General features: G+C 43.2%; 1 protein-coding gene across 4 annotated transcripts in view; it reads left to right on the plus strand.

Annotated features, from left to right (window-relative positions):
* Window positions 1–14,487, plus strand: part of vps13a (vacuolar protein sorting 13 homolog A) — a 39,155-nt gene extending 24,668 nt beyond the window's left edge. For 2 of the 4 annotated variants that reach the window (XM_079744618.1, XM_079744619.1), the window contains exons 50-76: window positions 85–382; window positions 620–724; window positions 845–991; window positions 1,245–1,376; window positions 1,600–1,733; window positions 2,043–2,114; window positions 3,389–3,521; window positions 3,864–3,921; window positions 4,578–4,749; window positions 4,916–5,069; window positions 5,281–5,427; window positions 5,590–5,671; window positions 5,758–5,827; window positions 6,037–6,151; window positions 6,520–6,633; window positions 7,136–7,281; window positions 7,770–7,851; window positions 8,100–8,213; window positions 8,677–8,752; window positions 8,985–9,148; window positions 9,644–9,689; window positions 10,214–10,337; window positions 11,213–11,327; window positions 13,393–13,478; window positions 13,845–13,968; window positions 14,121–14,195; window positions 14,351–14,487. In XM_079744618.1, the coding sequence (XP_079600744.1) occupies window positions 85–382; window positions 620–724; window positions 845–991; window positions 1,245–1,376; window positions 1,600–1,733; window positions 2,043–2,114; window positions 3,389–3,521; window positions 3,864–3,921; window positions 4,578–4,749; window positions 4,916–5,069; window positions 5,281–5,427; window positions 5,590–5,671; window positions 5,758–5,827; window positions 6,037–6,151; window positions 6,520–6,633; window positions 7,136–7,281; window positions 7,770–7,851; window positions 8,100–8,213; window positions 8,677–8,752; window positions 8,985–9,148; window positions 9,644–9,689; window positions 10,214–10,337; window positions 11,213–11,327; window positions 13,393–13,478; window positions 13,845–13,968; window positions 14,121–14,195; window positions 14,351–14,401 (3,136 nt within the window). In that variant the 3' untranslated portion in view covers window positions 14,402–14,487. Of the gene's footprint in view, window positions 1–84; window positions 383–619; window positions 725–844; window positions 992–1,244; window positions 1,377–1,599; window positions 1,734–2,042; window positions 2,115–3,388; window positions 3,522–3,863; window positions 3,922–4,577; window positions 4,750–4,915; window positions 5,070–5,280; window positions 5,428–5,589; window positions 5,672–5,757; window positions 5,828–6,036; window positions 6,152–6,519; window positions 6,634–7,135; window positions 7,282–7,769; window positions 7,852–8,099; window positions 8,214–8,676; window positions 8,753–8,984; window positions 9,149–9,643; window positions 9,690–10,213; window positions 10,338–11,212; window positions 11,328–12,761; window positions 13,343–13,392; window positions 13,479–13,844; window positions 13,969–14,120; window positions 14,196–14,350 lie in introns of those variants that run through there. The other 2 variants (XM_079744620.1, XM_079744621.1) reach the window with 2 other exon arrangements.
* Window positions 14,488–15,609: the final 1,122 nt, after the last annotated feature.

Genomic DNA, 15,609 nt, shown 5'->3' on the forward strand with positions numbered 1-15,609 from the left:
TTTACATATACACAACAACATGTAATGTATCACTGGACACAACAAGTGGCGTCGTTGTTTACACTTATCGTCTCCTACACCCAGCTTCCATGCAAACCAAGATGAGATCTCCTTCATCGTGTTCCAGTCCACGCGCGACGAGGAGGACGAGGTGATGGACGTCGGCAGCGATAGGCCCCGGGCCGACCTGGACATCGCCGTGCACGTGGTCTACGAGGCGGGCCGCATGGTGGTGGCCATCCACTCGCCCTACTGGATGGTGAACAAGACCGGGAGACTGCTGCAGTACAAGGCCGACGACATCCATCGGAAACACGCGCTGGACTACGACATGCCCCTGCTCTTCTCCTTCAAGCCCCGCAACTTCCTGCAGAACAACAAGGCATGATCATCATGAACTCGCATGAGGACGTGAATCCTATTGTGTCTTGTGGTTGTTGATGGGTATCGAGAATGCAATGTTTGATTTGGACCCTCTTTGGACCATGTTAACATTAGTGTCATTTTCTTCTCCATTTTGGCCTTCTATCCGTATTTAAAAATATACATTTTCAGTTATTCTCTCCCAAGTGAAACTCACAAGTTTTTGTTGATTTGTATTCTGTGCTTTGTCTCTCAGGTGCGTCTTATGATCTCAGACAGCGACCTCTCCGATGATTTCTCCCTGGATACTGTCGGTAGCTATGGAGATGTGAAATGTAAAGGCAGATACAAAGACTACCTGGTAAGATTTGAACCCCCCCCAACTTGGGGCTAGATAGCTAGAATGATGGGCTAAATTCACTGATTCTGTCATCGTGTCTTTGCGTCACACATGAGTTCATGGGTGTGTCCACTCCTCTAGGTCGGGGTGAAGATCGATGCCAGCAGTTTCAGCCTGACACGCATCGTGACCTTTGTGCCTTTCTACCTGCTGAAAAACCGCACCAAGCATGTGATCCAGATCAGCGAGGAGGGCCAGGACAACTGGACACCAGCTCCGCCCGAACAGGTCTTAACCAAGTTCTCAATGCTTAATAAACAGGGTAGCCTTCTCCTGCCAGACCGAAGAAAAGTGTTTATATTGGTTACTAGAATAAAAAATGTAATTACCGATTCTGAAACATTTGCAAGAGATTTGTGTTGAAGTAATCCTAGGCTTTCATTTTATTTTACTATCAGCAACACTTTATAAAAATAAAGTTAATTACAATATTTTGCCCGCTCTGTAGATATATATGGTTGCTCTGATGTTATCTTTTCAGTCGGCCATTCCCTTCTGGCCTGAGAAGGACACCAAGAGGCTGAAGATCAGGGTAGAAGGATGTGAAGCGCCTCCTCGAACCATCGACTTCACAAGGCCAGAGAACTGCCTGTTGCTGAAGCTGGACAACACAGTGAGTGCATGAGCCGCAAATTTCCCTCAACAAAAACTATAGCAAACCACTCTTACAATATTTTAGGGGGGGCAGGATATTCTATTGGTAACGGTGTTCTCCACTGGGTTCAAACCCCAGTGTCCACATTTTAACGGTAGGCATCCTTGAGAAACATGCTAAACCCCTACCTCACTAATAAAAAATAAATAAATAAAATGTCTTTCAATGTGTTATCTTTTAGCTGGGCGGGTTCATTGTGGAAGTGAGCCTATCAGAGCATTCGGCTGAGATCCGTTTCTCAGACTACCACGATGGCTCCGCCCCGTTCCTCATTATCAACCATACCAAGAGCCAAGTTGTGGAGTTCCACCAAAGGTGAGCGGACTGATGGGGGAAATAGCAGAGGGGACACAACCATCATTATCATACTGATCATTATCATGATCAGTGGTCATATTGATCGAGCAAATATAAAAAAAACATTAATGACTAGTATACCATAGTATGTGTTAGGTAAGTCATGACCTGCCTGGATAAGATTTGTCTTGTTGATGACATACTGTGTAATTACTATGGAACCATAACAATATCCTGTCCTACAGACACCTTGCCAGATCAGCACCTGGCCCAAGCAGGGTATCTGTTTTTTGTCTTTGTGTTGAACGGTTGATTGGCTCCACACAGGAGTCGGAGAGACTCGACCACGTGGGTGCCTGATGAGCTGCTTGACCTCTCCTTCTCCGGGGAGGAGGACAGGTACAACCAAACCCAAGGCACAGGAAATGCCTGGGATAAGGCAGCTTCACACAGGGAGGCTTAGGGTCCCCAGAACAAGAGGCTCAGGAGAAGAGAAGGGGAAATGGCTAGAGCTTTGGAAGTCCACCTAGTTATCATTGAGTGTCATCGTAGTCAAACCATTTAGTAATCCTATCATCAGAGGGGGCAGGATAGGGTAGTGACTTTGGTGTTGTGGCCCCAGCTTGCCTATAGGTGTCCTTGAGCAAGATGCTCAACCACCTTCTCCGGAAAATACATCCATCTGGTGCATCCAGGTCATAAACCAAGAGACATTTCACATACTAGTTTCTTTAAACTGTGTCATTACGATGATGGCTGCTACCAATCTCAGCTTTCATTTAAAGCAGCTTTCATTTAAAGCTGGTGGTGGCAGTTAACTCATGATTAGCTAATCAAATGCAAGTGTGTACAAGCGAAATAAAGCAGCTTCGTGAAGGTTGTTTGCAGCACCAGTAGGTGAAAAGTGCTGGGTAGGAATCAGCACACAAGGATGGTTGATTATTTTTCTAATAACAATAACGTAATACTTCCATATTGTGAGAATGATGAGATTTTATGATACAGTCATAGAATAGTTTTAATGGTATAGAGGAATGGAGTGAATAGTGAATGGAGAAACCAATATAACTGGAACTAGCAGACATAAATAGATGGTCAGCAAATGAAGAAATAGGTAAGCCCAGTTCAGAATATTTGCTTAGATTAGGGTTGAGCGTGGCATTGGCTTCTTATGTTTATCACAAAGGGCCCTACAATCGTTTTGTTGCATCTACCATGATACAATGATTTTTCATACTGAACAAACTGGTTGGGGTCAACTAAGCACCTGGCTTAGGTTACATTATCATAAGTTAATTGCTTTTTTCTTTGGCTGCCGCCTATTTCGATGGATATCCCTCTTCCTCTTCTTCCTCCAGTAGTTTGCTTCATATTGGGAAAAAAAAGTCTCCCTTCTTCCCTTGAACGCCTCTTCGTAGTCTGCATCCCCATGAATGTGTGTGCTAATGTTTGAATTTCTCCTCTTGGAAAGGGCGATGGGAGCTTGGGTGCCTTGTGGTTGGTTACTATTCTGTACTGTCTCTGCGAGGGGATTTTCTGGTTCCTCTGTGGATAGCTGATCCGGCTTCTTTTGATTTCTCTCTTTACTGCCGACTGTCGCTTTTTCTTTTTCCCGGTTTCATGTATGGGCAGTTACTGATTTTTGTTATTGTGTTATATGTGTGTGTGAGCAGCTCTCAGAAGGAGGTGGAGGGGCAGGAGCTGGAGCCAGGTAAAGCTCTGTACTACACCTGGGCCGAGCCCACCGGCTCCAGGGAGCTGTGCTGGAACTGTGGCAGCTACTCTGGGTCCCTGAAGAACGAAAAGGTAACCAATCCGTCATGGGGCATGATCCTCTAGTGTTCAGGGTGTTTGACTCCCAAGTCGAAAGCTTCTGGTTGGAAGCCTCAATGGCCAAAGTCTATTTTTTAAGAATAAAAAGATACCTGACCCCCTCATGACATGTATCTAAACTAAATCAACGCAAGCCGCTTCGAATAAAATTGTCTGCCTAATGACTAAAGAGTTATCAGGAATTGTAGATCGCTAGCTAGCCTTAACCCACCTGACAGAAAGAACTGTGATTCCATCTATAGAAACAAGGAGGGTCGTTATTGATTGGTGTTTCCGCCCGCAACTTTTGTCAATCCTTTGTATGTGTGTCCTTAGGACGAGCTTGATGATTTGAAGAAAGACGGAAGGCTTTTCCTCATCTCTTTCTATGAAGGTACAGTTATTCAAACCAGTGGAAGTAGTTGCTGTTTTCAACACTAAATGTTTTCCATACCTTATGTGTCGTCCTTTGTGAAAAAGCTGCATTGGAAGTTTCTAAAAGTCTTTTCCTTTTCAAACTGTATTTATACATGTATTAACAAATGTAAGCGATTGGTTCAGCCTTAAGAATATATTATTCTCATTGCAACATTCTACACAACTGACAGACCGTCTAGGAGTGACGATCTTCTAACTTTACTTCTAGCTTTCAATGTTTCACGAGAGCCAATTCACATCAGACGGATAAAGAGTAGTAATACCAGCCCCACCCTCTGCACCGACAGACACATTACAGGGTGTTTAAAGGTGACATATTGTATCTCCAGGTGTGAGTGTGATTAACCGTTACAAGCGGTTTTGAAAATCTGCCTCTTCTGACATTACAAGTGGGCATGTCCACCTAGATGTATGACGGATAGATGAGCAACGTTTGCTACAGTACACTGGGTAGGCTGGTAGACTGATCTATCCAGCACACATCTAGGTGGACACGCCAACTTGTGATGTCAGAAGAGGCAGATTTTCAAAACGGCTTGTAACGGTTAATCATACTCACACCTGGGGGTATAATATGTCACCTTTTAATGCGTTTCTGCGGTTGTCTTGAAGGCCTACAGCGGGTGGTGCTGTTCACGGAGGAGCGGTCCGTCTACAAGATGCTGTGCGAGAGCGAGAAGGTGCAGCTGGCCGAAAAGGAGTACAGCCTCTCCCTACAGAATGTGGGCGTGTCTCTGGTCAACAACAGCAACAGCCAAGAGGTCTCCTTCATTGGGATTACAAGGTCTGTAAACCCTCATACACATCCTCCTGAAACCACACATTGGCCAGTATTCCTAGGCCACATACTCTTTAATATTTGGTTATTAATAACCAAAACGACTCAGTTGACTAACATAACGGCAAACAACAATGCAATCAAGCATTCGTCTTCTTCCTCCTGCTGTTAGTTCGGATGTGGTGTGGGAATCCAAGCCCAAGAAGAAGAGTCGTTGGAAGCCGCTGAGCAACAAAGAGGCTGACATGCTAGAGGATGCATACAATGCCTATGTGGAGTCGGGCTCCGTGGACAATCTCATAGTGGACCTGGAGACCAACCTCCAGGTAACAGACAGAGTATACGCTGAGTATATCTACACAGCTCTCCCTTAATCCCAGACTGGCTGGCCCCTGATCACTAAACCCTTGTTTTCGGCTTCTCCGTTAGCACATTTACAAGGGTATCATCCTCAAAAACGGACTGGGCAATCAAAGGCAAATGTGTGGACATGAAGGTAATCTTCTCTCTGTCTCTCTCTCTCCCCCTCCCTCCCAGGTGTCTCTGTCCCCCGGCGGCGTAGACATGTGTGTGCTGCAGCCCTACGACGCGCCCCTGCGGAGGAACTACCTGCCTGGCGTGAAGGTGGAGTACAGCGTCTCGCCTCGCCAGAGCTTCTACAGGGTCAAAGTCAACCGCATACAGGTGAGGAGATATGACTGATTTGACAATAATGTCAAATGATTGAAACGGATGATTATCCAACTGATTAGATCAAGAGAATGGGTCAGCTTCGTATCATACTTCTTTGGAGCCATTTTTTGCTGTTGTTGTAGTAATTAGAGTGATTGTGTTCACTGTCTGCAGATCCAGAATCAATTGCCTGGCGCCATCTTCCCCTATGTCTTTTTCCCTGTCAAACTACCAAAGTCGGTCACCATGGATTCCGGTGAGCCCCTTATCAGATATGAGTGTCTGTGTCTGTGTTTGTGTGCATTTGTGCTCTACATTATGCCCTTGCTGTGTGTCTTCCAGAGCCTAAACCCATGACAGACATCAGTATTGTGACCAGGACTGCAGGTCATTCAGACATCTCCCGTATTAAGTAAATACACCTTCAACTCTCTCTCTCTCTCTCTCTCTCTCTCTCTCTCTCTCTCTCTCTCTCTCTCTCTCTCTCTCTCTCTCTCTATCTCTCTCTCTCTGATGTCTTTACCATCTGCTAAATGACAGTAGTAATGTACAGCACTAGTCTGAATGAGATGGTTCTCTTCATGGGGTTGACCTGTGGGTTTATGTGTCCACCACCCACAGGTACTTTATGGTGTTGATCCAGGAGATGGACCTGAAGCTGGACCTCGGCTTCCTCTATGCCATACTGGATCTGTTCACACCGGAGAACGCTAGTGTCACTACGCCTCAACAAGAAGTCAGACTCTGTCTCTCTTTGTCTCTCTCTTTATCTGTCTCTCTGTGTATCTGTCTATGTCTCTGTCTCTACTGTTACTGTCACTGTCTCGTTAACTGCCTCCTTGTCCGTCTCTCTCTGTCAGTCTGTCTTTCTTTGTCTTGGTCCATTTCTTGCACGCTCCCCATTTCTCCCTCTCCATTATTCAGCCACTAGCTAATGATGATGTGTTTCTGTCACTGTCTCCGTCTCTGTATCTGTCTGTCTCTGTCCCTCTCTGACACTCTGTCTTTCTTTGTCTTGGTCCATTTCTTGCACACTCCCCATTTCTCAATCTCCAGTATTCAGCCATTAGCTAATGTGGATGTGTTTTCTGTGTAATCCTGTAGGTGGAGCTGTTTCAGAAGGACATGGACTACGGGCTGGCTGAGGGAGCCACCGCCTCTGCCTGTGACAACTCTCCCATTAGCCTCTATGAATACTTCCACATCTCTCCCATCAAGGTGTGCATATCATCCGTGCATGGAGTTCACTTCATGTGCTGGATAACAATCAGTGCTAGTAGCCCTGCATGGTTCCAGCTTCATTAGCTTGCGAGCCATCAGTGCTGGTAGCCACAGTGCTGAGTCATTAGCGATCGGGGTGATGCATCAAAACAATGAAACACCAACCCTAAACAATAAAAAATGTAACCGGTGTAATAAAAAAATAAACTTCTTACATCTGCACTTTAATGTTATTTCCTTAGCTACTCTGCAATCTCTTTTTTTCTGGGCGCCCATTGATAACGCCCCTATAACCAAAAACTGAGGGGGTCCACATTATTGCATATTTACCAATTGGTCAGGCTAAGTCAGGCTGCAACCCGTTATTTTTATCAACTTGCACATTTTTGTAGTTGCTCCAATTATGATTGTGTGTCTGCTGCTCCACGACAGTTGACTTTGCAAACAACACATCCGTCCCTCCATCCTGAACGAGTCTTGTCCCTGTGTCCATGTCCAGCTCCACCTGAGCCTCTCTCTGAGCACCGGAGGGGACGACGGCAACAAGGAGAAGAGGGAGTCAGAGCTGATCCCCGTCCAGTCGCTCAACCTGCTGCTGAAGAGCATCGGAGCGACGCTGACCGACGTGCAGGACGTGGTCTTTAAGTAAGGACCCCGTGCGTTCACGGTCACCGGCAGACGGGAAGCTGACGAGCCGTTACAGTCCCTCCGTGGACTACTCCCCTTTGCTAGTGATGTCACACGTGGGAGTGTCCACGCAGAGGAGTTTAATCATTTGATCTGTTGTGGTTTATTTATTTTATTTTAACTGTATTCATTTTTAATTTTCCTTTATAGTCTTGTCCCTAATCTTGTATTGTACGCATATTAATTGATGCTGAATGTGGTTTATGAGAATCGTACGTGACTGTTGGTTGTGCTGTCTTCTTGGCCAGGACATTCTTGGAAAAGAGATTTTAATCTCAATGATTTTTTTCCCGGTTAAATAAAGGATATTGATTGATTGATTGATGGATAGACATGGTCAACATCATGCCTGGTGGAATTATTTCTCTCAATCATATTCCCTCTACTCATTAGTTTTTTGCGAACGATGTTCCTGTTTAACACTGTTTGTTTTGTTGTTTTTTCAGATTAGCCTTCTTTCAGTTGAACTTCCAATTCTGCACCTATCAGGAGCTTCAGAGGGAGGTCACAGGACATTATTTAAAGCAGGTAAGAAAGACACACACACACACACACACCAATCAGTAACAAATGCAGTTTTCCACCAACAAAAAACAATTCATTAAATTCATATTTATTATTTAATCAAGCCAAGAATTGATAAAACGGATAAATAAAGAGTTGACCTGGACAAAAACCATTAATTTCATCAAATGTTACTTCATTCACATTCTAGCCCTACCTGAGCCTGCCAGGCCTCCTGTCACCCTAACGTTGTGTGTGGGTGTGTTTATCAGGCTATCAAACAGATGTATGTGTTGGTGCTGGGTCTGGACGTGCTCGGCAACCCCTTCGGTCTGATCAGAGGGCTGTCTGAGGGAGTAGAGGCTTTCTTCTATGAACCCTATCAGGTAAGGCCCACGGAGCGACACCATAGCAGCTGAGATGAAGATTGTGTTTCTATTGCATGGTGGCTTTTAAACTCTATTGTTTTGTATGTTTTCTAATTGAAGAATGATCAAATTGATCATGAAATGTAGCATTTGAGTAGTGTTTGAGTTTTTCATTACGTGCATCACACAGCTTATAGGTTAAGGCTTAACTTCTTTGTTTACGTTGCATGATAAATTATATCCAATGATGATCCACTTATCCAGGTGTCATGCTCCAGGAATATCAACATGTTTAATACTTTGACTAAGCGCCTTAACCAGATTAAGATTGGTCTATTAGTGTGCATGTAAGGACCTTACTGTGTGTATGACTTTATTCTGTCTATTCAGCCTTAACTGACCTAAGCTGTGCATGTCAACCTATAGTTGGCTTTGTACATTTCCATGCAACTGTTCTTATTGGGGTATTGGGGTTTCCTAGGGTGCCATCCAGGGGCCAGAGGAGTTTGTTGAAGGCGTGGCTCTGGGGGTGAAGGCTCTGGTTGGTGGAGCTGTTGGTAAGTCCAACGCTCTGGCTGTGTCACGGCTGCCCAGGGATTGACCAGAGTTAAATATCACCATAGCACTTGTTTATGTTTATAATGCGACATAACTGGATAATTGAATTGTAGTAATTCATTAATAATGAACATTTACATTTTGATTCGAAGGACAATTTGGGTTATCATATCTAATGAAAGTATAAAATGGCATAAGAATTGCCCTTTTTTAAATGGTATTATTCCTCAGGCGGCATCGCTGGGGCGGCCTCTAGGATAACAGGCGCCATGGCGAAGGGGGTGGCGGCCATCACCATGGACGAGGAGTACCAGCAGAAGAGGAGGGAAGCCATGAACAAACAGCCCAGCGGCCTGAAGGAAGGGCTTGCCCGGGGAGGCAAGGGGCTGGTGTCTGTGAGTACATTAAGTTCTCTTGATAGTAACTATTCTAAAGTTACTAGTGCTTAATTATTTAGTTACTACTTACTATTCCAATGGTGAAGAGTGTCTATTTAAATTTTAGTAGTAGTTTTTTATTAGATGCTAGTTGTTTGGTTGCTAGTGACTGAAGTGTTAGTATCAAATGAATAGTAACTAGTTAAACTGTCAATGGAATATAGTAGTTATAAGAATCACACTAGAACCTAATTATTAGTTACTGTACTTCAAATTGTTACTTGTAACATTTGTATTGCTATTTGTATGTTAATTTATGTTATAAAGTGATCACAAACCTTTATGACAAAAATTGCACTTAAAAAAAAGCTAAACGAAAAGAGTTTGACTTTGAGAGGTAAAACCAGTTGTAAACAAGACCAACATTATTCTTAGTATGATGGTACATCTCGATGGTTGCTGCGGTCAGGATGTTATTGGTTTAGATATGTGATCTCTTCCTCTTCCTCCTAGGGATTTGTCAGTGGCATCACAGGAATTGTTACCAAGCCCATAAAAGGTATGTGGTCCTGACCCTGGAAAATGTAGTAAAACCTCAAACCAACGAGTGGTGTAGGGTTTGAGTGGGTTTGAGTTCTGCTGCCTTAGACGTGTAGTATCGTCGTCTCTCAGGCAGGTTCATATAAATGTTTGTGTCAAGCAGCGGATTCCTGGCCTCATTAGACATCTCTTAGCTCTCTGCCCCGGAGGGCACTGAAAGGTGTCTGTTAAAGTTTTTTGGGGGTGCATACTGAACAACCATGCCGCCTGTGGCAAGAACACGCTTGTGACTACGGCCATCTCGAGTTAAAAACGTAGCCTTGTCTTTCTAGGATTTGCCTCGCGTATCACAAATTAGTTTTAGAATGTTGTTACATTTTTCTTCTGTTTTATGTTTCTTCATGTTTTTATGTTTATGATTGGCTTTTCTTGCCCATGCCTTACTAGCATTTAATGTGTTCTGTGCGTTAGAAATCAGTTTAATATCCAGTGTGACGTGTGTGTTTTCTTGGGTTCATACTGTGTGTGGTGGTTGTCCGTTAGGAGCCCAGAAGGAGGGGGCAGCGGGCTTCTTCAAGGGCATGGGCAAGGGTCTGGTGGGAGCGGTCGCCAGGCCAACCGGGGGCTTTATCGACATGGTCAGCAGCACCTTCCAAGGGATCAAGAGGTGTGTGTCTGTGTGTGTGTGTGTGTGTGTGTCTATCCATCCACGCGAAAACTGTGTTTTCTCCCGTTTCAGTACATGCCTTCTCTTAAGCTCGTGCTTGGACCACGACATCGTAATCATACGTTGACATTTTCATAATTGTCTTTCTTCATGCGTTTGGCTACACTACAGTTTCAAATGTTTTCTTTTGAGAGATTACTTTGCAAATGTCTTTGGTGGATGCATCATAGCTCATTCAGCTTCGGTGATGAACAAAGTTTGGTCCGCTTGAAACGGGAGTCTATGTCTGAGCTTCGGTCAAACCTCTAGTTCATTTTCCCTTTTGGATGGAACGTGATCCAACCCAAATACAGGAAGCAAACAAAAAACAATGCATTGTTGGTGAAGTGTACACTTTTTCATTTTAACCCAAACTCATTTAAAATTTTGTTGTGATCAGACGTGGTGCAATCAGGAGGTGAAAGCACCAGTGAAGTTTGTATGAACACTAAAGCAAAAAGAAAGAACCCAAGACCACAAAAAGTTGTTGCTCCATTATTATTGGCCGCAACGTGGAAGCAGAGTTTCACTCATATTTTATGTTTAACAGACGAGCGGCATGCATGACTACAAGGCTTTTGTCAACCACGTTCAGTTTGCCTAGCAAATTCCAGTCTGAACACTAACGGAACCAAAAGACACTGCAGCAAAGTATTAACCTCACCCATGAATCGGATACTGAATACTGTACTATTTGTTTTCATAATACCCTTTTTTAACCATTGAATGTCGTTTTTCCTGGTATTTAACGACTTGTATGGCTGTACGGGATGTGTACTTTTGAATGGGTATGTACTATGCAGCACTGACTGTTATGTGTGTGTTCTGTCCATCAGGGCGGCCGAGACCTCCCAGGACATCGAGTCGCTACGGCCCCCTCGCTTCATCCACGAAGACGGTGTCATACGCCCATATAAGGAGCTGGAGGGGCTGGGCAGCCAGATGCTGCAGGTATGTCCCCTGTTCCCGCCCCTTTTACGGGTTACACACTTACACACCTGTGTGAAAGAAATGTGTGATTAATATTTGGCTTGGATGATAGTGTCAATATTATTCGTCTTCGTCTTTATCATTGGTATCTTGACCTCTAACAAAGTAAATATAATCTCCCATTGGCACAAAACATTTTGTCATCTAAACGAAAAAGCTTCATGTGAATGACATGAAGGGTCACACACTTTTGGATTGTGGGGGGTATCACACACTTTTGGATTGTGTGCTTGTGAGAAGCTGAACCTCTTCTCCCTGACATCCTCCATGTCACTATTGCGCCACTGCATCATTTCTCTCTTCCCCTCCTCACTCCTCCTCACTCCACTCCAGCCGAGGAACTACTCCTGGGCTATTTTGGAACGGGGGACGTTCCGTTTCATGGCATTGATTCAGCAGTTTGTGAGTCAGAGCAGTGCCTCAGTGGGTCATTGACCTGCGTAGCTTAGCTGTGTTCTTATTGACAAGCAGCAGAGTAGAGATGGAGAGCTGGTCGCACAACCACACATATCCACAAACATAACCACATAGGTGGCAAAAGTCATTTTGGGGGGGTGACCATGTTTTGGTCTCGTCCTAAAAATATATTCTATGTTCGTGTTTAATCCGGGATTTTTTGGTGGTCTACACTATCTTCTGTGACACCATCCACAGCGACACACTACCGTGTCCCTACGTTACCAAATGCAATGTGTGTGCATCGAGATGTGAGTCATATTTGATATTTGCCTTGTTGACAGAGGTAGCTTGCTAGCTCTTCAGTCTGGCCTATTGTGTTGTCAAGATGAAATCGATTTAAGTTCATTCTCGTCCTGTTTGTGTAGCTGTTATTAGGATTTTCCATAGCTTAGTGAGGATAGTTTTGTCGTTGATGTCATGAACTTTCTTCTTTGTTTTTTCTGTTGCTGGAGTATGTTGGTTTGATCTGGTCAAACAACATTAACAAAAATGTAATACCATTACTATTCATTTGTATTACTCGGAAATATGAAGTAGTCTAAATGTGCTTTTGTCACAGACCAAACCATTTAAAGGAAGAATAAAAACATCCTGAGATAATGAACTGGGGCAACACTGGTGCACACATTAGACTGGTACACACTGTAGACTGGTACACACTGTGGACTGGTAAACACTGTAGACTGGTACACACTGTGGACTGGTACACACTGTGGACTGGTAAACACTGTGGACTGGTACACACTGTGGACTGGTACACACTGTAGACTGGTACACACTGTAAACTGGTACACACTGTAGACTGGCACTGACAAAGCCTATTGGAAATGATCTACACAGAGTAGAGTCTAGTCTGGTAGTGTCTAGCTACTAGCCACACCGTGACTGTGAATGTCTCTTCCCCTGACGTTGGCTCTGTCTCTTTCATGTCCACAGTGCAGATTGGCCTTCGCTCAGTGGAGCAGGACTGACACAGAGGATGAGGATGAGCTGGATGAGGAAGGCAGCTAGCAGTGTTAGCATGTCGCGTGTGGTTTTAGTCAAAGCGATGTGTTTGTGGAGTTAGCTTGGTGTATAGGTGTCTAGGCTTTGCTGGTGTTCTCTGGTTTGCAACATTTTGGTAGACCGAGAAAATGATGATGATGATTAATTTGTACACCTTTTTTTGCTGCTTAAAGTGCATTCAAGGCTGGCTGATTTTGTTTTGTTCATTTATTTGTTCCGTTTGTGAGGACGGTGTTGTATGTATGTTATGCTCTGTTAACTCTGTTGTTGCCACTTTCCATCTTTGACTCTGTTGACCGGGGTTCCGCCGTTCTCATTAAACATGTGCATATCGTCATGACAACCCCCTTGCCTCTTTGTTCCATTTCATTCTTTCAATCATCTCCCTCTTCCTTTTGCCTTTGAGTCACATCTTGAGTCATTCTTTAATGGTATGTGTTTGGTTCATCTTTGTTAATTTATTCATTTGTACAAAAGACGCAAAATGTTACACTTGATGCTCCTGATTCATCCTTTTCTTTGTGACTGAGTGAATTGTTTCCCCTTTTCTCACCTCTTACAGAAAATCGAAAACGGACGTTTCTCCAAGTATAGATACTTTGCTCACGCCAAGGTCAATGAGTCGGACTTCCTGATGATCACCAAAAGGTTAACTCATTAACTTTGGAATAACTGTAATACATCATGGTTTTCACATTTTGTATTCAATAAATCTAGCTGTTTATGAGACGTAATTTACAGATTTTTGTTTTGATTCATTTCCGGGCTCAAATATTTTAATCTATCTCAGATGGTGGTTGGGCTACTGATAATGTTTCCCCTATGAAACCTGATGAAACAATGAGACATACTAAACAGGTGTTTCCCCAGAGGACATGGAATCAAAAAAAAAAAATCCTTTTCACAACCAACAAACTAGTACTTCAACCATGTACAAGCCCTGTTTCACCGATAGCCAATGCTAGTTTGTGTAAATTCCCTACTAAATATATCTAATCCTGCTTTCTTTTTCAGGGGCATTTTCTTTGTAACCAAGGGCACATTTGGTCAGCTGACCTGTGAGTGGCAGTACCTGTTCAACGAGTTCACCAAGGACCCCTTGATCGTAGAGGACCGACGACTTCGCATCGAAGCTAAGGTACGCTCGATCAAAGGCCTCTAATTGGTTCTCTTTTAAAGGGAAACTGAAGCTGCAGTAGTGTTGTGATTGGTGGGCTAGTCGGGGTCACATTTGGATGATGTGATATAAGTCCAAAATTCATGCCGGTGCCCTGTTGTGTCGTGTTGCAGGAAAGGGTCAAGTCAGTCTTCCACGCTAAAGAGTTCGGGAAGATCATCAACTTCCGAACTCCAGAGATTGCCAAGGTAACCCTACACCGACCATGCAGATGGTAGACAGATGGGAAGTGTTGCAGGGAGCTGTTCCAGTCAGCAGTAATGCAGAGAGTTTGGGAAATTAAATCAGGACCTGTGAAATACATGCACTTCCTCAGTTTCATGTTCTGCCCGTTTGCTTGCAGTGGGTTCTCACCAAGTTGGAAGACGCAATGGAAGGTTTCCCCAAATACTGACTGATCCACACCAGCTGACATCCAGCCACACGGGAAGGAAATAATGCATCACTAAGTGCAACACACACACACATACACCAACACACCTATAGATTTATATATGTGTGTGTCAGTGCCTTTGTCCCTTGCAGCATGCTGCAATTTACTTAAATCAGTAACTTGCGGTATGTCCCAGTCGGTAACACTTTTGAGAATGAGTGAGTCTGTGTATAGATGCATGATACAGCAGTCCCTAATTAATCATATGTGTCTATTATACAAAAAACTCTAAAATACATTAGTGTTGTCTTTGTGATCATTTGCTACTGCTACACTTGAACAGTGTTTACCATCAAGCAGACACCATAGGTTGGTTCAAGTAACACATTTATTTGATTGTTCATTGGAAAAGTTAGAGTGGAATGCACAAACAAAATGTTTAACGATTGATGAATGGGTTTTTGGATAATTTAACTTGGAACACATGCAGGTTTAACGCTGTATGTTAGTAGATCTTGCACACATTATCGTAAAAGAAACATGTCCTTCTAATTCAAAAAGAAAGCACTCATTGCCAAACATCGCTGCGCTGTGTATGTTAACAGATGCATGCTATTTTTTAATATATTTTATCAACCGTGTATATTTATCTAGGATAATGCAATGTGTGTACAAATCCAACAGAATTGCTTATTCTAATATTGTGATTTTTATGTTTTATACCACAATTCTAGAATTCTTTGAAGAGGACCCGTTACAGAATATTCAGAATAACTAATGCAATTATCTTCCTTGGCTGCTATATGCACTGGCTTGTTTTAATAGTTTGGTTCGGTCTTTTGGTGTTAGTGTCACTAAATCAAAGTCTAAATATGTCTTTATTGTCATTCAACTTTAAGGGAAACAATTGCATAAATGTAGAATATAGTATTGAATGAAGAATTTTGTCATTTGAAAATAATAAATGGGTTTAAAGTAAATCCTTCTTTTTGTTTGTGCATGTTTGTTTATCTGTTTGCACCTTGAATAGAAACACAGACTGTAGCTTTTCATTACAACAACTATGTTTATTAAAAACTATCATGTCTATAATCAAGTTATTTTTAACAGGAACAGGAAAGTTTACAAACCCTCCCAAATAAAAATAACTATCCTTAAGAGGCGTACGAGTAGTCGTAGCTAAACTTGGTAGTGTCTAAGGACAGAATCAAATGGAGGGGTGTTTTGAA

This window comes from Pollachius pollachius (assembly GCF_949987615.1).
Source record: "Pollachius pollachius genome assembly, chromosome: 1".
NCBI classification, from domain to species: Eukaryota; Metazoa; Chordata; class Actinopteri; order Gadiformes; family Gadidae; genus Pollachius; species Pollachius pollachius.